The 24,215-nt window shown below is 38.3% G+C and overlaps 2 protein-coding genes across 2 annotated transcripts; both read right to left on the bottom strand.

The window, feature by feature from the left end:
* Positions 1-236: 236 nt before the first annotated feature.
* Positions 237-1,174, bottom strand: LOC110777358 (protein SMALL AUXIN UP-REGULATED RNA 54). The gene has a single exon (XM_021981960.2). It carries the CDS (start codon positions 975-977, stop codon positions 468-470), a length of 510 nt encoding a protein of 169 aa, XP_021837652.2. The 5' UTR covers positions 978-1,174; the 3' UTR covers positions 237-467.
* An 11,404-nt stretch (positions 1,175-12,578) lies between these two features.
* Positions 12,579-23,952, bottom strand: LOC130462694 (uncharacterized). Its single transcript, XM_056831483.1, has 12 exons — positions 23,569-23,952; positions 17,204-17,499; positions 16,890-17,105; positions 16,535-16,804; positions 16,030-16,422; positions 15,664-15,924; positions 15,246-15,571; positions 14,987-15,166; positions 14,790-14,894; positions 13,174-13,243; positions 12,964-13,062; positions 12,579-12,862 (listed from the first exon to the last, which is right to left on the bottom strand). The coding sequence occupies exons 2-12, from the start codon at positions 17,486-17,488 to the stop codon at positions 12,764-12,766; spliced, it is 2,304 nt and encodes a 767-aa protein (XP_056687461.1). The 5' UTR covers positions 17,489-17,499; positions 23,569-23,952; the 3' UTR covers positions 12,579-12,763.
* Between the last annotated feature and the right edge of the window lie 263 nt (positions 23,953-24,215).

Below are 24,215 nucleotides of genomic sequence, written 5' to 3'. Positions count from 1 at the left end.
TTTTACTTTGTTCTAATTATGTCAACTTTCTTTGATTGTTATAGTATAATTGAGTAACCAATTGCCTATTAGTTAAGTGTTGATTGAGACTGAACTTGGTAGGTAGGACCGCGTGTTCGATCCCCGATAACAACAATTGGAAAGGGACATGATCGAACCTATCAACCAAGAACTCGCCCTGAATCCGGATTAACCCGGCCTAAGGGATCCGGTGAACCGGGTGGTAACACCAAAAATAGTATAATTGAGTAGAACTAATACAAACGAAGATAGTAACATATTTTCTAGTTCTAGGGGACACATTTTTGTTAAACTAAAGATTTATTAATCTAGCTTATAACTTATAAGTACATGCTTGTATTTAGCACAACCCCTCAAAAACATTGAGAACAAAAAGAGGAGGGGAAGCATTATTACATGCAATATATATATATATTATATATATACCCAAATTACAATTATTTAATTTAATAGCTTTGAATCATAAAATCATTAGAATTCCTCCTACAATTATTATTATTATCATTAGACCTTCTCCTAGAGCTAGATGGTCTACCTCCATTCCATCTTTCACCCAATATACTCTCAATCTCACTTGGTCTACAAGGTATGGTAAGTGCACCTCCATGATCAAACCCATACTCCTCAGCTGCCTTTTCCAACAATGCAAGAAACATGGGATGTGTTAGGTACCTTAGAGGCACCACGAAACGCCTCGCCTCGTCTCCGTCAACCGCCACCGCCGTGAAATGACCTTCCTTCACGTCCTCCGACGACGGCGGCGCCGCCGTCGACCTCGAGTCTCCGAAATGATGACATGATGTTGGCTCTTCATCATGATCATGTTGTTCTTGGAGGTCTTCGACGTCGGACATGGATAGTCTCTTCCCTAGGGAGAAACTCTTTTGTAGCTTCTCCATGACTAGTTTGAGCTTGATCATTTTGTTTTTCTTTGCAATGTGGTTAGAGTTTGCCATGTTCACAAAAAAAAATGTTTTTTTTTCTTTTTGTGGTAAGGGGTTTTGTCGAATATTTAATATTTAGGCTTATGGTGGTACTTTTTGTGAATTGTGTTTATTTTGGGTGAGTATTTATAGAAGTAATATTGCAATTATTTGATGATGATGATGATAAGATGGCTATGGAAGAAAAGGGCTGAGGCAAGAAAGACATGGCGGAAGAAAAGACAAATGAAGTGATATTAAAGAGGGAGACCGATGCATGTGAATGAAAACCTAGCTAATGTAACGTCTATGTCACATTTGTCCTACCATTTGACACTCACTCTTAAGTTGCTTAGCTTATTCACTTGTGTTTTTAAATATTAGCCCGTTTGGTTACAAATGGCTAATTGTTAATCACTTGTATCCGTTGGTTTGACTAGCTTATGTATTAGCAAGTCTGATTGGCTGGGTGTATTAATTAGTTAGGATATGTTGTTGATAGAGTATAAAACTAATCTTGGGGCTACAACCATCATCTTAAGCTTTTAGTTGAGTTGGTCCTTTGACATGGTATCAGAGCCAACGTGACGCAAATGTCACGAGTTCAAATCTCATCCACCCCTCCTTTCAAAGTGGAATATTTCGCGCTAGGTATGAGAAGGCCTATGCTGCATCCACACTTCAAGCCCAAAGGGCTTTCATGTGAGGGGGCGTGATAGAGTATAAAACTAATCTTGGGGATTCAACCATTAGCTTAAGCTTTTGGTTGAGTTGGTCCTTTGACAGTTCTCTTCACTTGTTCTGTTTTGATTTTTCTAGTTTTTTGGTATGGCCAAATTTTTCATGATTTAGTTTGGCTTGATTGTTTTACGCATGTGCCCTTTTTTCTGGTCTACATTAATCTAAATTTATCTTTTATAGTCTGACTTTTTCGGTCCTGGTCTGATTTTAGCAAGGTGAAGAGAACAAATCCTTAGTTATTTGCGTAAAAAAGTTTGGTAAATAATTGTTAGTTGTAAGTTGTTTCGGTTAGGAAATAACCAATAAGCTAAATTATCTTTTAAAAGCTCCTCATATGAGCTTTTTTAAAAGAGATTTTTTGTATACTTAATAAGCTAGTTTGCATTAAAAAAAACTCTCAATCAAACAAGTTCATGCTATTAACTACTACTCCGTACTACCTTTATTTCATTAAGTTCTTTATGTTTTAAAAAATGTGTCCAATAATCATATCTTTGACCATAAATTCTAACTATTATATCTATAAAAAATTATCATGAGATATCTTGTTAGATTCGTCTCAAAATGTATTTTATAAATGTCAAATTTTTATAATATTTTGTCGTACAAAATTGAATATATTAACGGTCAAATATTGCACCGGAATCCGTGCAAATAGTAAGTGTAAAGATTTTTTTCAAACAGAGGTAGTACGTAGATTGCTAGTTCCTACGTAATATAAAATTTATTTATACAACGAGCTTAGGATATGTTCTATTCACCTTATTTATATCTTAATTTTATCAGTTTTGTTCATAATTAAATGATTTGGCATGATTTAAAATCTTATGATTTGTTTAGTCTGATATAAAAATTATTAGGTGTACTGGAACACGAGGATAATTTTATACTCCCTCCATTTCTTTTTGTTGTATCCGTTTCCATTTTAAGCGTTTCTTTTTGTTGTATCCGTTTCTATTTTTGGACATACATTTTATCCTAAAATACCCTTATATTTCTATCTAATTACCAAAATACCTAAAGATTCCCCACCTAAGTTTCCTCACCCCTATTATTTAATTCTTTTCTCTTCCCCATATACCCACTCTCTCACCTCCTTTATCACCCATCATTATCACTCCTCTCTCTTACCTTATTTCTTTATTATTTTCTCTTTTTTTTTTTTTTTTTTATTATAATCTCTTACATACAATCATTTTTCTTACCCCCAATCATTACACTTATACCAATACAATTAAGATTCCAATTTTCTTAAAAACACCACCTTTTTCCAAATAGATACATCATTTAGGAATGGAGGGAGTAATCATTAATGGTCATTTTCGCGTTTTCTCCTCACATGATATGCATATGTAAGAAGAAAATATAAGAGGTTGAATTGCACGGGTTCACTCTGGTGCATCTTATAATATTGAGTCTGATAGGATGTGCGTCTATTATGATTTTTTTAGGTCTTGTTTGATATTTTCTAAAATAAGATGAAGAAAAAGATCCTGAGTAGAACGAGGTGACTTTTGTTAATGTCGGCCTCGTTATATATACATGAAAACATATTTATACAAGTTTTTGTGGACAAACGAATAATTAAAGATATAAGGGGAAATAACTCACAACCTCAGAATGGTAATAATTTAATTAAGTGATTTTTAAGATATGAACAATTCCATAGATTTTTTTTGGTGCACATTAATCTTCCATGGATAATAGTACTAACTAGATGATCCGTTGAAGAATTTGAATGTAACGCGTATATTAACTTTCAGCGTTTTGATTAGGTCAAACTCCTGTAAAAAAAAAGAGTAGGTCAAATGACTTGGAGTACTCGCCCATTTTCTATAAATGACATATTTCTACTAATATTATATCATGGACCCACATATACAGTTCATAATAAAATCATTAAAAAATGTACAGTATTTGACGTAAAACATAAATATTAAGCTGATCGAGGACAAGTGGTTAGATTTTGAGACATACAGTCTAGTAAGGTGATACTAAGGTATGCCCGCTCTTCTTTACAAAAAATACTGGCATGTCGTAGGTAAGGAGGTAACTTCGTATATTTTGAATATTTTAAATAATGGAGCTCCTATTGAACAAATTAACCACACTTATGTGGTGCTCATAGAAAAGAAAAAATTCTACACTCTACGAAAGACTATCAACCAATCAACCTTTGTAATGTGTTGTACAAGTTGGTGTCGAAAGTGATCTCTAACAGATTAAAAGTGGCGCTACCGGAGGTAATTAGTGATTCACAAAGCGCCTGTGTTCCTGGAAGACTTATTACAGACAATTTAGACCTGATCAACATGAGCCCGATCCGCCGGCCCGACCTGAATTTTTTGACCCGTTTTTCGGGCCCGACCCAAAAGTTTAAATTTTTTTGATGGGTTTGGACAACGTAAAACAATAAAACTACACTTTTTAGTTCTAAATATGGCCCGACCAGAAAACGACCCGAAAAGCTCGGTATTTTAGGCCCGAAATAACGGATTTGGGCACAATTTTTGGCCCGAATCTTGGCCCGACCCAACATAACGGGCTGATTTTTTTATGCCTCTGCCTGGCTTGGCCCGCCATTTGATCAGGTCTAGGACAATGTGTTGGTGGCACATGAACCTTTTCACTACCTTACTTTTTTTTGGTAAGCGAGCAAGAATAATATTAATCACCAAATGTAGACACCTACTTTTGTCCCCGTTCCCGCAAGGGAAATGTTCGATGATGAAAGCATAAAAAACTCCACTTGACAACGCATCTCCTATAAAATAAACGAATCTCGATTCCCCATTTCATTTCACCCGAAACCTGCTATTTATGGAAACCTGCTAAAAATAGTAATTGCCGTAAAAGGTAGCTTCTAAAAGTGGAAAAACATAAAAGATAGAAACCTGTCAGAATTAGGTGTTGTACTCCAACATAAATCCTAAATGAGATAGAAAACTGCAAGAATCCTATTCCTAATATGATTCGTAAATTAGAGTTACGTATTAATTAAAATCCTAACGAGCCTAGAGTTCGTAACGGGCCCAGACGCATTCGTCATAAAATTGATACGCAATGAAAGACTCGATTAAATCTCAAACACTCCGGATTCTAGGAATCCAAATCTGACAAAGAACTCGGCCCAGACATCACTTTCAACGCCCAGAGCTGGGCGCCGAAATCTTTAACGCCCAGCCCTGGGCGCTGAAATTACATGGATCTCTATTTTCAACGCCCAGCCCTGGGCGCCGAAATCTTTGACGCCCAGAGCTGGGCGCCGAAATTACCTGGGACGTGTTTTTTCCTAATTCTTTATGGATTAGAACTCTGCAATTCTATCTTTCCACGAACTTTTTCCTATAAATAGACCCCTAAGTTCGACGTGAAAACACACAACAACACATAATATATTCTGAGTATTGACTCTAAACCCCTTGGCCTAAGCCTCTCGCTGCGAAACTGTTCACGCGTTCTGTCGCAATCGATCCATAAATCGAACAGAACGTATCCTGTCCCATAACTGAGATTCGTTAAATAAAAAGGAGAAATAGCAAAGTCAAAGTGGTTAGTTTTCTGAGAACCGTGACGCACCTCTCAAGGGTGCGTCGTAATGTGTCCCTTTTCGATGATTTAACTGCTTTCCTCGCCCTTTTTATGAACTGTTAAACTAACCTAATCTGATTGTTCTATCACGCCTAATAAATATAATATTTTTGGGAAATCGGATTCTCATGCTAGGTCCCTTAATGCTATTTAAATCAGATAATCACGATCGAATTAGTATTATATGTTGCATATTGCTAAAATCAACTCAGATTAGTTTAATAGTTAACGCATGTCCCTTCAATTATTTATGCTGAGCTAGTAAGGATATCCTGCCTCTGGAGTTATCGACGAGCGAATTACTCCTCTCGGTAGTTACAGTCCCCCGAACCCTCAATCTCTACCTTGCGGGTGTATATTGAGAGATCCCCACACCAGGGATCACAAGGGAACCTACGGCCGTCGTGGTCAAACATAATTGCACTCCCTTTATGTCACGATAACCGGGTTTTGTCAGTTTTTCTCATTATCGTTAAAAACTGAATGACGACTCCTATATTACTAGTCAATTGGGTGTATACTCACAGGAAATCCAAGTACACTTGATTGAATAAAAAGAATCGTCACACCCACGAGGGACGAGGTCACGCATTAGCCTCGCGCTTTTTCGACCCCCCCCACAGTGGCGACTCCACTGGGGATAGTGAAGGAAATACTCGTGCTTGTTGGTAATCAAAATAGCCGAAGGGTGAAACGATCCTACCCCGCGTTTATTTCCCCATCTAGTTGGGACGACCTGAAAATCAGCATATTAATGTGAACGGGCAGAACATCATAAAGAATCTCGGCTCCCTCGGGAGTTGAGACTAAGGATACCTCTTTTTTCGCCAATAGGGGGGGTGCATACGCCGCGCATGTTTTCCACTCGGTACTTGTGCAGGTAGTACACCTATCCCGAACCCAATCGCTCGCGCATTAGGTCCCTCTCGCCTGCATGCCCCCTTGGCTTGCACTTGCGGGTTGGCCTCTTGAGCGAAATTCGTCTGTTGAAGACACTACCTCGATCGGGGCATGTGTTGGATCTACGATAGAAGCGGTACCAAGCCAGGCGCAAATAAAATACCCATAGAAGCCTATCATAAACTACGTGGCATATTTAATTTTCAAATCCATGTTTGTAATGTAGTTATGTGTAGCGAAATATGTGATTGTGTGTGATAAACTATCCTAGAAAACCAACGACCTTAAAACTGCCCAAACATTCATAAACCAATTGGCCAAAGAGTTATACCACAATACGTGTTCCGCAAACTCGAACGATCGCCACAAAAATAAGCGACGCTCGGGATGGCCTTTAACGGATCCCACAACGCCGCACAACGCGTAAAGGACGTTATTAGGCAAGCACGCAAAATTAAGTCGCACAAAACAAAAGAATATACGCGAACAGAAAACGAGTACCAGTCAGGGACGCATTTTCAGCGCCCCTGGCTGGGCGCCAATATTTCTCACGCCCTCTGCTGGGCGCTGAAGTTGCTGCCTGGCCTTTTGGTCAGGCACAGCAGCCTCGGTGCCCACGCATGAAGAAAATACGTAGCAAAAAAAACTTTTCGTAAAAACAATTGCTACGAGGGCGTATGAAAAAGCACTCGATTTCAAAAGCGACTCGTAAAAAATAAATAACTCTTTGTGTCGTTGTTAGGCCTCCTACGACGACGATGTTCGGCTAAAAAACCGAGCACGCTAATTGAAATAACCTTGAATGTCACATGGGCAAAGTATTCAAAAAATAATGTTCAAATGAAGTTTTCAAAGAAAAATAATGTTCGAATAAAAAAAATAAATCCGAGTCTAGACTAGGCTATGCCAAAGTACAATCTAAATCCTAATTCTTAGTTGTCTTATCCATAGAATCGGTCCTAATGCTTGGTGTCGTTCTTCAAGTTAAAAGGTTAAACCATATTGAGTCTCCTCTCCTAACATTTAAATCAATAAGCACCCATATGTAATTGTCATCCTTTGCTAAGAATCAACGGCCTTAATACTCTCTCACCAATAAAAAGAATATATTATAGTATTTGCAAAATGGAAACAGTCACATTCTGAAAATCATTCCCCCATAGTCGCACAAACCCCAAAGTGAACCTAAGGTGTCAATACCGTTAGCAAAAATTAATAGCCTCAAGGCTTAGGATCACATTGGGTCACGACTATCATAGTCCTCTCGAGTCACTCACTCCTTGAAATACTACTAAGTACGGACTAAAAGATTTTCCATGAATGCAACATGACCAACCATGAAAATACCCAAATCGGCATACCATAAGTCTACCATTGGGGTAAAAGCAATACACACTAAGAGAGAAGCCGCACTAATGATTCTAGTCTTGCAAAAATAAAAATTCGATCTCCCCAATTAACTACCTTGCCAACATTAAGCAAAATGGCGCATGACAAATGAACACCCAAGGGTTAAAATCTAAAGTGTCAACCAACGAAAGTTATGGTCCAATTAGCCTAAGTCTGAGAGTCGCTTGGTCAAGTATTATAGGCTTACGCCATGTCATTATTTTGAGTCTAGGCCACCTCCTTGTATTCATACACGGGTTATAATCAGAAAGATTAACGAAAGTTTAAGTCTAAATCACAACTTCCAATTAAATCCCGTAAAACCGGAATCTGAAAAGAAACAAAAAATTACTTTCGATGTAATTCTTTCGTTAAATTTCAATAAGGTAAAAACAAGATTTCGAATCTACGCTATTTGCACATTTTAAGAAACGACTAAATACGCTTTCAAAGTAAGATAATTTAAAAGTCCACCCTAGGCCAACTAAAGTTAAAGGTCCACTATAGGCCCACCAAACGAGGCTCACTCAGTCTCGCCTCGTGACTCAAAGACCACAACCATCTACCTTTTAGCCCAAAGTGAAGGATTTATGTTGGGGAGGAATCCCAAGCAAAAAGAAAGAAAAAATAGAAAGAGAAAAGGCAGAGCGAAAAGAGCCATGAAATACTTAGCCCGTACCTCCCAAAGTGCAAAATCTACCCAAGTAAACGAAGAAAAGAATTGAGTCAACCAATCCAAATCATAAAATTCTACGATGTCTACCCTTTCCAATCCTTATGCTCTTAGACGCCTTCGCTCTGGGGTCCCTGATCAGCTCATTTAACCCATCCATGTTCTCATTGCCATAACCTAAGAAACCATTACCTCAACTCTTGTTTTTGAACTTGTTATCAACCGCAAACCACGCACGGCCATTGACACGTGCGTCATGCCCATCATTTCCAAAGTCCAAACCTGCTCTTACACCACCATTAGCATAATGACCATATAACTTGTTTGAATACATCCTGTTGATATACCCTTGAGCCGTCCCCATGCTACTCATTGGCCTTGGCTTGAGGCTACAAATTGTGAGTCCTAGAAGATGTAATCCTTATGCTTGACCAATACCTATACAAATTATCCTATCTCATTCAACCCGTCTCTCAAACCGTCTTGAGTCACGAATAAAAAAAGAAGACCAATGAAAAGTACATAAAAGTAATAAATAATAAAAAAAAGAAACTTTGCAAAGCGCCTCTAAAGTTAGTCTAAAAAGAAGAAGCATTTAGCGCACCAAAAAAAAGATCCGCCCAGAAATAATTTTTAGCGCCCACAGCTGGGCGCCGAAATCTTTAGCGCCCACAGCTGGGCGCCGAAATCTTTAGCGCCTCAGCCTGGGCGCTGATTCTCTCTGCTCGCCAAATTTTGTCCAGAAGTGCTCGTCATTTTATCCGCGCATACACGAAAAAAATAACGAACACTTGGAGGGGTACAGCACGTATTCAGATATACGTACCACCAAAGAAATACATGTACTCAATCAAAAAAAATATAATACATGTACTCAATCAAAAAAAATATAAAACAAATTTTTTGGCTTACGACAAGGCAGCAGATTAAGATAATAATAAACTTCACTTATTCTACCGTTTCAAACAATATGTTTCCACCTCAGAACATACTTATCGAATTCGGCATTCTAAGAAACCATTTTCTAGGCTAAGAACTACGCAAGACCTGATTCCAAATTAAAATTATTTAAGGCGGATACGTAGGCAATCCATGATCCGGTCCAACCAATTTGCAAAAACATTAAAGCCTATAGAATAACAAGAATAAAAATAGAAGTCCCTTGTTGAAATTTAATTACTTGCAACCCAAGTCGAAAGAAAAATTTAAGTCAAAGGAAGAATCCAAGTCGCCAAGATGCCAAAATTAATGAGCACACATCGAAAAATAATAAAGGCACGTACCTTGCCAGAAGGAGCACTCACACTCCTAGGCGCATAGCCAAGACTCAAAAGATCGCTCTGCCTCAATTGAATGGGGGCTAGCGCAAGCGCCCATGACCTCTAACGTACTCGACTTGACCCTCCCTAAAAGCGAACTAACTCACTTAAAGACTTTCTTTCACCACTAGACATAGTCGTTCGCTTAAAGACCTTCTTTCACCACTAGACACAGTCATGATCGCCAACAAATAGTAAGGGCAGTAAGCTTGCAATAAAGAGGATTGTTCTACGGCATCGCCCCATCGTTCCTCCGAACTCAGGGTATCCGTTCGTGGTAATTCAAATGCTTGCTAATCTCCTTTGAAAAAAAAATCAGACATTGTCAATAGGACTTGGCACTTAACCAAGGCTCACCCTACTCAGACATATGACACGGGCATCTAAAATCGAAATCTAAAAACATCATTAATGGGAAGACATAACAGCAACTGGGGGCTAAAAATTGAAATGAAAGAGATAGGGAAGGAACTAAGTATACCTCGACCTTTTATACAGACATACACCAAGTAAATCTAAGTCAATTTGAAAACGGTTTATATTCCCGCAATTTTGGAAAAGATGGCCCTAAAAGCCTAAAGCATGTGTCACACGGGCACAAGTAATATCTTGACGCCTGGACCCTGGCTTCCAGCAAATCCTTAGACAACATTCCAAAACTCGTAACAGTATTTTGATTCACTCATGTAATCTTGTACGAACCCTTCTATAATTCAAACTTACTTAGGACACCTCGAATTGTACACAGTAGGACTCGGATTTTAAATAATTTTCAAATAATTTTCAAAGACTTTTTCGAACATAACAAAGTGTCGTTGGTTTAAGCTAAGTATGCGTTTATCTCAATGTTGCAAGTAAGTCAAAGGCTTTCCAAATATGACTGTGGGTAAAGAAAGGAACCTAGCTTTTGGAAAAGGCACACTTCAACATACCTTGACCATGGCAATGTCGCACAATACGACATTTACAAGAGAAGTAGCAGATCACTACTCGAACGTACCTTGCACTAAACGAGTCTGGTTCAAACTATTCATGATCCGTGTCACCATGAATGCATAAAGACGTATGCAAGGCATTATAGCCCCAAGTCAATCCCGTAGCTACAGTTGGAGGCTTGAGAAAGACACTCTAAAAATGCTCGAAATGACGATTTCATCGCAAATTCTCGACGCTAATGCTATACATATGTCATATGGGCACAATCCTAAGCTTTGATCGTGTAAAACGAACCTTAGAATGGCTACAACCCCTCCCAAATTCTAAAGCACTACTTAGAATATATAAAGTCACCCCACTAACAAGGGTAACTGAAAATCGCGAGTCACCGATCAAACCACTGCACATAACGCTCGCCCTATAAAGCGCCCGTTACACAGTCTACATCGTTCCAAAGCAAAAGCGAAAAAAAAACAAAAAAAAAAAACTGTCAAAGTTCTGCCCAGAAATCATTTTCAACGCCCAGAGCTGGGCGCCGATATCTTTAACGCCCCAGCCTGGGCGCTGAATATTTCTGCTAGCCAAGTTTTGCCCAGATACAAAAACAAGAAAGAAACACCTGTGAATCATCGCATCGAACGAAGTAATAAGCGGTGCAAACCCACGCAGAAGGTGCTACACTTGTTCGAGCACCTGAACGATTCAACACGATGAGGTACTCCAAATAATGATATCCCAACACTTGGAGGAATGTTCTAAGCCACGCCGTTAGGCCACACAAGCCTGCGTTGCACCATAATCCCGCAGTACAAGTCTAAAAATGGGTAAGGCACATTGCACTAATGCAAGCACGACCAAGAGTAAGAGGCAAAGACTACTTATCGCCCAAATGCAAGCCACACGACTTCTACATTAAGGATTAAAGGTAGCAAAATATTACCTACCACGAAAGGGATAGCTCGCACCTACACGAGCGGAACCCCAGGGCATCTTTCTCGAAAAAACCTACAAAAATCGTACGCCAAAAGGAAGCATCCCAACATGCATACTTGGGAGCTCCAAGCTACGAAACAACCATAGCAAAATAAAAAAAATCTCGAAGCAAATGTTTGAACAATCGAAAGGGCACGATGTTTGAGCCCACTTCATGAATGGGCCTGAACCCTATCAAGCTTCTAAGCAAACTATTCAAAATCAGTCATTGCTCAAAAAAAAATATGATTCAAGCAAACTGATTAATGGACCGCACACAACGGCCATTCTATGAACACTCGTTCGCACATACATATCATCATTCACGAACGCATTCAAAAGAAAAAAATATATATACAAGAGCGATCAAAGTCTTACGCCTCAAGGTATGTTCCTCGGGTCATATAGACTCGCCCAACTGTTGCAGTAACTGTACGCCTTAGAGAGCAACAATTCCTTAAAACAATCACCCCAAGGCGACAAGCGCCGTAGTCCACCAATCGGCTACAGCTTCTTAAGAAAATCATCGCGTTCTAAAAATAAAGAAAAAAAAAACAAAAGAAAAGAGAATACATAGAACTTCCAAGTGAAATAACACTAGTGGAAAAAGGGTCATTTGCATCGCACTTTTAAGCATATTTGCGTCGCACATCGTGCATGGCAAAAGCTCTCGACGCAAATGATTAAAAGTCATTTGCGTCGCACAATTAGCAAACGTGCGACGCAAATAACTTTTCAACATGATGCCTGAAAAGTCATTTGCAACGCACATTAGCTAAATGTGCGACGCAAATAAGGTTCATTTGCGTCGCACATTTAGCTAATGTGCGTTGCAAATGACTTTTCAGGCACCATGTTGAAAAGTTATTTGCAACGCACATTAGATAAATGTGCGACGCAAATGACTTTTAGGCGCAAAAAAAAAAAGTCATTTGCCACGCACAATAGCTTAATGTGCGACGCAAATGACAATTTTAGCGCCAAAAAATTAAGTCATTTGCCTCGCACATTGAGCTAACGTGCGTTGCAAATGACTTTTTTTTTTAAAAAAAATATTTGTTTTTTAATATTTTAGTTGGAAATTCCGACATGATCGTCTTTGAAATTAGACGGTTCATTCCCAATACCGGGAATACATTTATAATTAATACCTGTCACAAAAGTTTACAACGTAATTAACGTTCCCAATAAAAGGCAATTAAATTCGTCATAGATCGATCAACCAACATGTTACAACAAACATAAAATTATTACAACAAAGGTACGTAGCTAGCTAGAGATCAAGTTCATATTACAAATTAAGCTAAAAATTCGACATTGTTCATGAAGTAATCTGCCCAAAAATCTTTCACCTCATTAATCTCCTCCGCTGAATAAGGCAATGTTCTTGAAAAATCCTAAAAAAGTGTAAATAATTCAATTTATCAACGATTGATCAATATAATAGTTTTGTGTACTTCAATTTATTATATAAAGTACGTAGTTTATGAGAACATACCTTAGTAAGATCTTGACTATTACCATGATTCATTATTATGTCGTACATAAAACGCATGACGTAGTAGCCACAATCTAGTGATCCCGGTTGTTGAGCACACTAAATGCATTAAAATAAATAACACAAGTAAAATTTCTATCACATTGTATGTTATAATTTTGAAAAACTTATTTCTTAGGTAAATAATAAACTAATTATATATATATATACCTGTGCTGGAATCCATGTTAATTTAGTTCCCTTAGATTGTCCACCTAGTCTCTTGTAACTCCGAAAAGCACTACACATTCGATAAAATATGCAATTATATATACTTTGTTTACACATGTAAATGCAAAGAATATTTTACATGTAAGTGCAATTATATACTTTGTTTACACATGTAAATGCAATTATATACGTAGTAGTCACATTTAAGGCTAATTGGGTCGTACGTTCTAGGTCATTTTTAGGCAAAAATGATGTTTTCGAACCCAACTTTGAACCAAAGAACCTAAGGAATGTTTTCAAACTTATTACACGTCTCATATGCATAGTTATAACTTCCTAAGTCCCTTTACAATCTATTATTTCACATTTAAGGCTAATTGGGTCGTCCTAGGTCATTTTTAGGCAAAAATGATGTTTTCGAACCCAACTTTGAACCAAAGAACCTAAGGAATATTTTCAAACTTATTACACGTCTCATATGCATAGTTATAACTTCCTAAGTCCCTTTACAATCTATTATTTCACATTTAAGGCTATTTGGGTCGTCCTAGGTCATTTTTAGGCAAAAATAATGTTTTCGAACCCAACTTTGAACCAAAGAACCTAAGGAATGTTTTCAAACTTATTACACGTCTCATATGCATAGTTATAACTTTCTAAGGCCCTTTACAATCTATTATTTCACATTTAAGGCTATTTGGGTCGTCCTAGGTCATTTTTAGGCAAAAATGATGTTTTCGAACCCAACTTTGAACCAAAGAACCCAAGGAATGTTTTCAAACTTATTACACGTCTCATATGCATAGTTATAACTTTGTAAGGCCCTTTACAATCTATTATTTCACATTTAAGGCTATTTGGGTCGTCCTAGGTCATTTTTAGGCAAAAATGATGTTTTCGAACCCAACTTTGAACCAAAGAACCTAAGGAATGTTTTCAAACTTATTACACGTCTCATATGAATAGTTATAACTTTGTAAGGCCCTTTACAATCTATTATTTCACATTTAAGGCTATTTGGGTCATCTTAGGTCATTTTTAGGCAAAAATGATGTTTTCGAACCCAACTTTGAACCAAAGAACCTAAGGAATGTTTTCAAACTTATTACACGTCTCATATGCATAGTTATAACTTTCTAAGGCCCTTTACAATCTATTATTTCACATTTAAGGCTATTTGGGTCGTCCTAGGTCATTTTTAGGCAAAAATGATGTTTTCGAACCCAACTTTGAACCAAAGAACCTAAGGAATGTTTTCAAACTTATTACACGTCTCATATGCATAGTTATAACTTTCTAAGTCCCTTTACAATCTATTATTTCACATTTAAGGCTAATTGGGTCGTCCTAGGTCATTTTTAGGCAAAAATGATGTTTTCGAACCCAACTTTGAACCAAAGAACCTAAGGAATGTTTTCAAACTTATTACACGTCTCATATGCATAGTTATAACTTTCTAAGTCCCTTTACAATCTATTATTTCACATTTAAGGCTAATTGGGTCGTCCTAGGTCATTTTTAGGCAAAAATGATGTTTTCGAACCCAACTTTGAACTAAAGAACCTAAGGCAAAAATTTTGGCAAAAATGGCATTTTCATATGCATACTTTACTTACTTGTTTAGTGGCTCCTTAATCATCAAATTTCTCTTCTTCTGTTGAGAATCAAATATGTAGACCTCACGTTTAGACAAGCAAAGAACTAAAAGCATCCAGTGACTCCTACATACAAACAATAAACGTATGTAGTTAGAAAAAAAAAAGTTAAATTTATAACAATCAATTAAAAACGAAGTTCAAAGTAATTTTCATACTTTTCGTAGTATGGACATAAGATGAATGTCTTAGAACTAAGTGCACTCATGGACCTCGTCATGTACAATAGAATTCGATCTGCATCGGACTTTAACATGGTGGCCGAGATCATCTCCGGGCACATGAATCCAATACTATTGGGGTGACAATCATCGTGAAAACACAACTCACTCAAAGCCCTATAATATAGAGTGTAAGAACGTTAAGACAATCATAAAAATCAAATTTAGGGGCAAAATATGAATTTAGGTAACTCACGTAGCAAAAACTTGTATTATTGATATATTGAGCCATGCTCCCGAGAGAAGTTGATCGGTGTCTTCAACGGTGACACTAATTTCAAAGTCCTTTTCCATATTGAATGTCCTTTTAGTGCAATGTACCTTAACGTGCTCCCCTTCTTTTAATCCCAACATCATAGTTTTCATCACATTGCACTTACCACTCAAATTTTGCACTTTATAATTTTCAAGGAAATAGGTTTTTGATTTAGTGTTGGACGCTTTTGTTCCACTTCCCCCAACCACTATCTCTTTCCCTTTGTTCCCTTTCCCTTTAGGCTCTTTACTTGTAGGCTTGTTTACCTGAGGTATGATTTTCAAATAACGATATACATATTAGTGAGCATACATGGTATAATAGTTCTACTTCAAATTATCATGCATATGTTAGTTACCTCCTCATTCGTAAGCGACACCAAATGTTTTGGCCACTGAGTGAAGGTACCATGAGCTTGAGCAAGTTTCTTAATATATTGAGAAGGCACGGGGACGGGAGCTTCTTTGTACGCGGGCTCAAAATCATCAACGCTCACTTTCACGTTATCGGACGTGACGTCGTTGTGGTGATCAAGGAGCAACTCTGGACATATGGTACCATAGGCAACAAAGACTTTCTCCGAGCCTATGTTCAGGTATAGATGGCACGGGACAGGTTCCTTATTATTTATTTTGAACAATAACGCAAATACAATGTAACATGTTAGAAAAGTTCAATAGAATTAACTAGAAACAAAGTACTTGAAAAACACAAATTATCATACCGTAATGTCGGCAAATGGATCTAAACCCCCGGAACGACAACTACTATGAACATTTGCGTCTATCCTCATATGGCTTGGTATTTGGACACCAAGTTCTTTAGCAAATGTGATAAATTTCTCCATGACCATGGCATCCATCTTGGAGTTCATCTCTTGTATTGTCTCATCTTTGACCCTTTTGGTCACTCTTGCTTCCATTTCCTCCATCTCCGCATCTCCATACCGTCGAAAGCTACGCCGCTCTCCGGTCCCCCACACAGCTTTGATGCCTACTCCACCACCAAATGTTAGTGGTCTCCCTTCTTTAGTCTTACCAAGTGCACGAGATAAGACATCATCTCGTGCACTTTTGGGAACAAATTCCCCTTCATCTTGTTTCCTTTTCCATTCATCCTACATGAAATCAAATGGTTTTGAGAAAAGTTCAACACTTGGTTTCATATTTAAGAACATATATGAAATTAGAGGAATCACAACATTACGCAAAATTGTTAAATGAACTTACAATATTTTCTTTGACCTTTTGTGTGCCCTCATCCGGCAAGTAAGGATTTCCTTTCTCATCTGGTTTCGATCTTGCAAGAAGCCATAAACATGTCCTACTCGGCAAACTTGAAGAAATTGTAGACGCAGAGGAACCTTCAGATGACGAAGAAACTGAGGGAATGTACCCTTTTCTCTGCCATTCACTTGTCATTTCAGCATATGATTTCTGTCCCATATGATGAGGATATATGTTGAAAGATTGACTTTGTCTTGCTTTCTCACTTATTTCCTAATTTTAGGGGGGTAAAAGAAATTATTACAACAAAATAAAACTTAGATTATAACAAGACTTTAAATAAGAATAATTTTTATACCTCAGCTTCTTCGGAGGTACGTATCTTCACAAATTCCTTCCATATATCCTTAGTTATATAACTATACAAATCATATGGCATCTTTTCATCTTTTGGCCTTTTCCTTGTACCCCGAATCCAACCAGTCGTCAATCTTGATTTGAATTCCCTCCAACGCTTATCACAACTCTTTAAGACAACTTCTTTCTTAGTTTCATCTGTGATATGAAATTCTCTCTAAATGAAAGAAAAAGAAAAGGAACAAGAAAGTCTTTTAGCACATGAAAAAGACACGTAGATATGTACAACTGAATTTCCAAAATAAAACCGGTTACCTTGACGTCTTCCCACAAAGTGTCTTTTATTCCTTGTGAAACATCTTCCCAGGTTCTGATCAATATTAAAACCTTTGCGCGACTTATCTCGCCAATGTGATTCTTGTAATCCGTTGCCCATTTCCCTGTGGGTCGGTCCAAGTGATCCCATTCAATTTTTCTTGGAACCCCGGGCATGGATTTTATTCCTTTTGTAGGACCTCTTGGCTTCTTTTTTTGCTTTTGGGGCACTTGATTTGGTGATTTGTTAGAAGGACCTGAATTTGCGTGTTGATCTTCATCCATGCCTGACGCTACTGCATTGGAAAATCATCAAAATTACATACCTTCAAAAGCAGGATTTTAAAATAAAAATAAAGAACTGACCAGTTCTGTGCACTGATCTGCACAGCTCAGATCAGAACTGTGCAGATCAGTGCACAGAACTGGTCAGAACTGATCAGTTCTGTGCACTGATCTGCACAGCTCAGATCAGAACTGTGCAGATCAGTGCACAGAACTGATCAGAGCTGACCAGTTCTGTGCACTGATCTGCACAGCTCAGATCAGAACTGTGCAGATCAGTGCACAGAACTGATCAGAGCTGACCAGTTCTGTGCACTGATCTGCACAGCTCAGATCAGAACTGTGCAGATCAGTGCACAGAACTGGTCAGAACTGATCAGTTCTGTGCACTGATCTGCACAGCTCAGATCAGAACTGTGCAGATCAGTGCACAGAACTGATCAGAGCTGACCAGTTCTGTGCACTGATCTGCACAGCTCAGATCAGAGCTGTGCAGATCAGTGCACAGAACTGATCAGAGCTGACCAGTTCTGTGCACTGATCTGCACAGCTCAGATCAGAACTGTGCAGATCAGTGCACAGAACTGATCAGAACTGACCAGTTCTGTGCACTGATCTGCACAGCTCAGATCAGAACTATGCAGATCAGTGCACAGAACTGATCAGTTCTGACCAGTTCTGTGCACTGATCTGCACAGTTCTGATCTGAGCTGTGCAGATCAGTGCATAGAACTGGTCAGTTCTGATCAGTTCTGTACAAATGCTGGGGAATGAATTTGAATATGCAAAATTTTGGTCCACAAACCCACCCAAAAACAGACTGTTCTTTAAAGATTAAGCAACAAAGAAAGCACAACCAAGCTCCTGAAATAACCTTCAGATACTAACAACCAGCAATTAGATGGTACACAGGAACTTAGCAGACACTTAAATCCAAATAAGATGTTTTTTTCCGGGTTGGGAGGTAGTTTGGGAGTGCAAACATGGATGACATAATATCCAGCTCCATGAGCATAATATAGAGACCAGTTGCATAAGAATTCAAGGAGTATGGAAATTCCCTGAATAAAGAAGTATCAGGTGTAACCATCCATCATCCTTTGAACAACCACCACTATCCTAAAGCCTCGTACTAATCTATTATTCCACATTTAAGGGTAATTGGGTCGTTATAGTACATATTTAGGCAAAAATGACATTTTCGAACCCAACTTTGAACCAAAGAACCTAAGGAATGTTTTCAAACTTATTACATGTCTCATATGCATAGTTATAACTTTCTAAGCCTCGTAATAATCTATTATTCCACATTTAAGGGCAATTGGGTCGTTATAGTACATATTTAGGCAAAAATGACGTTTTCGGACCCAACTTTGAACCAAAGAACCTAAGGAATGTTTTCAAACTTATTACATGTCTCATATGCATAGTTATAACTTTCTAAGCCTCGTAATAATCTATTATTCCACATTTAAGGGTAATTGGGTCGTTATAGTACATATTTAGGCAAAAATGACATTTTCGAACCCAACTTTGAACCAAAGAACCTAAGGAATGTTTTCAAACTTATTACATGTCTCATATGCATAGTTATAACTTTCTAAGCCTCGTACTAATCTATTATTCCACATTTAAGGGTAATTGGGTCGTTATAATACATATTTAGGCAAAAATGACATTTTCGAACCCAACTTTGAACCAAAGAACCTAAGGAATGTTTTCAAACTTATTACATGTCTCATATGCATAGTTATAACTTTCTAAGCCTCGTAATAATCTATTATTCCACATTTAAGGGTAATTGGGTCGTTATAGTACATATTTAGGCAAAAATGACATTTTCGAACCCAACTTTGAACCAAAGAACCTAATGAATGTTTTCAAACTTATTACATGTCTCATATGCATAGTTATAACTTTCTAAGCCTCGTAATAATCTATTATTCCACATTTAAGGGTAATTGGGTCGTTATAATACATATTTAGGCAAAAATGACATTTTCGAACCCAACTTTGAACCAAAGAACCTAAGGAATGTTTTCAAACTTATTACATGTCTCATATGCATAGTTATAACTTTCTAAGCCTCGTAATAATCTATTATTCCACATTTAAGGGTAATTGGGTCGTTATAATACATATTTAGGCAAAAATGACATTTTCGAACCCAACTTTGAACCAAAGAACCTAAGGAATGTTTTCAAACTTATTACATGTCTCATATGCATAGTTATAACTTTCTAAGCCTCGTACTAATCTATTATTCCACATTTAAGGGTAATTGGGTCGTTATAGTACATATTTAGGCAAAAATGACATTTTCGAACCCAACTTTTAACTAATCTACAAATTAACTTGGTGAAAAAATAGTTGCCAAAATAGTACCTATCTCACTATTTCTCTTTTTCAACATAAAATCCTTCATCATGATCTCGGCGTGTATAACTCATGTCAACATCGTCAATCATTTGAGGGATATGCCAGGAGGAAGGTGGAATCTCATTAAACTGCTCATCATACTCTTCTTCATCATCTACATCCTCAACGCCAAGTATTCTTCTTTTGCCTTCCAGAACAACTGACCAACTACGATCGGCAGGGTCAACCATGTAAAAGATTTGTTTTGCCTGTGATGCTAATATGAAAGGATCTGCAAGATGCCCAACTCGACTAAAGTTTACAAGTGTCAGGTACCCATGTTCATCCTTTTTGACACCGCGACTAATATCAACCCACTTGCACCGGAATAGAGGAATCTTAAAATACTTATATTCCAACTCTAATATTTCTTCAATGACTCCATAGTAAGAGTTCGTCTTATCTACAAGTGTTCTATCTTTTACACTAGCATACTCTGAAGACAAACATATTGCCGTAACACCACTATTTTGCATCGTCGTTTTGTCATCTTGTCGCTTCGTGTAAAAAGAATAGCCATTGATGTCGTACCCCTCATAAGATATGACTTGACATTTAGGACCATATGCCAACCATCTCACCATGTCAGATACCTCATTAGGCGTGTCGGAAAATTGATCCATCACTCGACGCTTGAACCATGTGAGGAATGAACGATTATGCTCTTTTATCAGTTGAGGACCATTTTTTGAAGGATATTGCTCTCTAAGAAAGTTCATGTGCTCAGCCACGTATGGATGGACTTCACTAAGACTTTGCACCACAAACAGCTCAACCTTACACATCATTTCAGAACTGATTGATATCCTTTTCTTGCCAATTGTACCTTGACCCCCAAGTCTCCCATCATGTCTAGACTTTGGTACTCCGACTTCTTTCAAACGTGCCATATATTGAGAAACCCATGCAGCAACTTCCTCCGCGACGGTTTGTTGGACAATACTAGCTTCAGGTTTGGCCGGATTCATCACTCTATTTTTCAAGGTACCCATTTCCCGTTCAAAGGGATACATGTACCTCATACAAACTGGCCCACAAAGCTTAATTTCACGAACAAGATGAATAATCAAATGAGGCATCATGTCAAAGAATGATGGCGGAAAATACTTTTCAAACCGACACATGGTCTCAAGTACATCAGCCTGCAAATCATCCAGTATTGTTGGATTGATCACCTTGCTACAAATTGTGTTGAAAAAGAAACACAATCTTGTAATGGTATACCTCACTTGTGGCGGCAATATCCCTCGAATTGCAACCGGCAGCAATTGTTGCATCAACACGTGACAATCATGAGATTTCATTCCAACTAATTTCAAGTCAGACATGGACACAAGTCTACGAAAATTTGAAGAGTAACCGGCAGGGACCTTTAAGCCATGCAAAGACTCACAAAAGCTAACTTTCTCCTTTTTAGACAAGGTGAAACAAGCTGGGGGAAGGTACCAGCGTTTTCCCCTTTCTTGAGGTGCCAACTCGGAGCGACCCATAGCAGCCATATCTTGTCTAACTTTAGGCCCATCCTTCGTTTTCCCTTGCATATTCAACAATGTCCCAACAATGGCATCACAAACATTTTTCTCAATATGCATTACATCCAAACAATGCCTAACTTCCAAATCTCTCCAATATGGGAGATCCCAAAAGATAGACCTCTTCTTGTAACCACCACTTGGCTGACCTTTATAAGGCTTACCAAACTCTGTCTCAATGTCTTTAACCCGTTCATAAACCTCACACGCACATAAGGGGGCAGGAGCTTCTCTCATCTCCAATTCTCCATTAAAAGCTTCCTTCTCTTTTCGAAATGGATGATCTTCAGGAAGATACATCCGGTAATCCATGTACACATCTTTCCCACAAAATTTTAGGCGCCTCGAGACCAAATCATCATGACAAACTGGACATGCCTTCTTTCCCTTTACAGAATACCCTGACAAATTTCCATAAGCCGGGAAATCATTTATCGTACAAAAAATCATGGCACGTAAAGTGAAATTGGTTTTGGTGTATGCATCAAACATCAACACCCCTTCATCCCACAACAATTTCAAATCTTCAATGAGTGGCTCTAGATACACATCTATGTCATTTCCGGGTTGTTTAGGCCCAGAGATTAAGAGCGACAACATGATGTATCTACGCTTCATGCATAACCAAGGAGGCAAATTGTATATGGTGAGAAGAACCGGCCAAATGCTATATTGGGTACTAAGTATCCCAAATGGGTTCATTCCATCCGTGCAAAGACCAAGCCTGAGATTCCGAACTTCTTCCCTAAAGACCTTGTACTTTCGATCAATGTTCCTCCATTGTGGAGAATTAGCAGGATGCCTCATTAACCCATCTTTCTTCCTCCCCTCGGCATGCCACCTCAAGAGTTTTGCAGTTTTCTCTTCTGAGAAAAGGCGCTTAAATCTTGGTATAATTGGAAGATACCAAAGCACCTTAGCCGGAGAAGGTTTCTTCTTAGTTGATGTTGCATCATTCTCCACGATCTTGTAACGGGACAATCCGCATCTTGGACACTCATGCAGATTTGCATACTGCTTTCGATATAACACGCAATCATTTGGACACGCGTGTATCTTCTCATAATCCATACCCAAAGGACACATAAGCTTCTGGGCCTCATAGTTAGACCTTGGAAGTTTGTTTCCTTCAGGAAGATTACCAGACGTGGCCTCCAAAAACTGTGAAAAAATCTTGTTGGTCCAACCGTTTTCCACCTTTAAGTTGAAATATTCGATGACGGCACCAAGTACAGTTTGTGTAGAACCAGGATATAATGGTGTTGCGGAAGCTTTGATTATACTATCATACATATGGGGACGCTCAACGAAATGATGGTCTTCCACATCATGCATCATATCATCTATCCTATCTTTCTCCTCTTCTTCCTCACTTTCAACACCAATATCATCCTCAATTTCATTATCATCACCATTATCACAATGATTATGCTGACTCGAGCTCGGCATACTAGAACTTGCCCCATGATCTATGCTCTCACCATGCCATGTCCACGTCGTGTAGTTACCCTTAAAACCGCGACGAACTATGTGATCAACAATATCATCAATATCCCGATACCCCCTTGAATTATTGCAATCACAACAAGGACACAGAATTAAACTTGATTCATGTTCTGATTGATGTTTCAAGGCAACCTTAATGAACTCTTGAATCCCTTGTAAGAACCTTGTAGAAAATCGTTTACTACCATACATCCAACTCCGATCCATTTTCAACCACTAGACCAAATTTTGTCAAAGGTTAGAATATAAACTAGGCTATTCAAATCATTATAAATCCAAAATTTTGTAGCAAACCCAAAACATGATTTCATATATCACCTAAATTCATTTCATACCCAAAACTTCATTTCATAACATTTAATTCAACAAAACCTAACAACTAAAATTCAACAAAACCTAAATCCTAAAATGTACCCAATTAAAATTCAACTAAAATTCAACAAAACCTACAACTAAAATTCAACAAAACCTAAATCCTAAAATGTACCCAATTAAAATTCAACAAATAATATCAACCATTAAAATTCAATTATAATGCATAATTAAAATTCAATTATAATGTCCACAATTAAAATTAAAATGCACAATTAAAATTCAATAAATATCAAAACTAAAATTCAATACCTAAGAGAGGAGAGACGACAATGAACAAGGGCGGCTGAGTGGGCGGCGGCGTGGGCGGCTGCCGTGCCGTGGATGACTTCCTTGGCCGTGGGCGGCGACTCTAAAAAGGAAGAAGGGCAGGAATCAGTGAAGTAGTGAAGTGGCGAAGCAGTGAAGCAGTGAAGCAGCAAAGGAACGGCGCGGCAACGACGGAAGGCGGCGAAGGCAACGACGACAGTGAACAGGGTGAAGCCGCCGGTGAGAACAAAGCAGCTAGTGTTGGTGTTGGTTTCGTTTGGGAGGGAAGCAGCTAGTGTTTGTCGAGCAATATTAACCTAAGTCAGAATGTTCCTAAGCAATTAAGCTGAGCGCGAATTCGAAAAAAAAAAAATCAAAACACATTTGCGTCGCAGCTTTGTTAAACTGCGACGCAAATGACTCTAGGATGCCCCCCAGAGTCATTTGCGTCGCAGATTAGTAAATCTGCGACGCACTTGATTGAGTTAATTGCGTCGCAGTTTTACTAATCTGCGACGCAAATGACTCTGGGGGGCATCCTAGAGTCATTTGCGTCGCAGTTTAACAAAGCTGCGACGCAAATGACTAAATTTTATGCTAAAATTTGTCATTTGCGTCACATGTTCAGAATGGCGTGGCAAATGCGGGGA

Source organism: Spinacia oleracea, chromosome 6 (assembly GCF_020520425.1).
Source record: "Spinacia oleracea cultivar Varoflay chromosome 6, BTI_SOV_V1, whole genome shotgun sequence".
NCBI classification, from domain to species: domain Eukaryota; kingdom Viridiplantae; phylum Streptophyta; class Magnoliopsida; order Caryophyllales; family Amaranthaceae; genus Spinacia; species Spinacia oleracea.
This window is presented reverse-complemented; position numbering and strand designations above follow the sequence as displayed.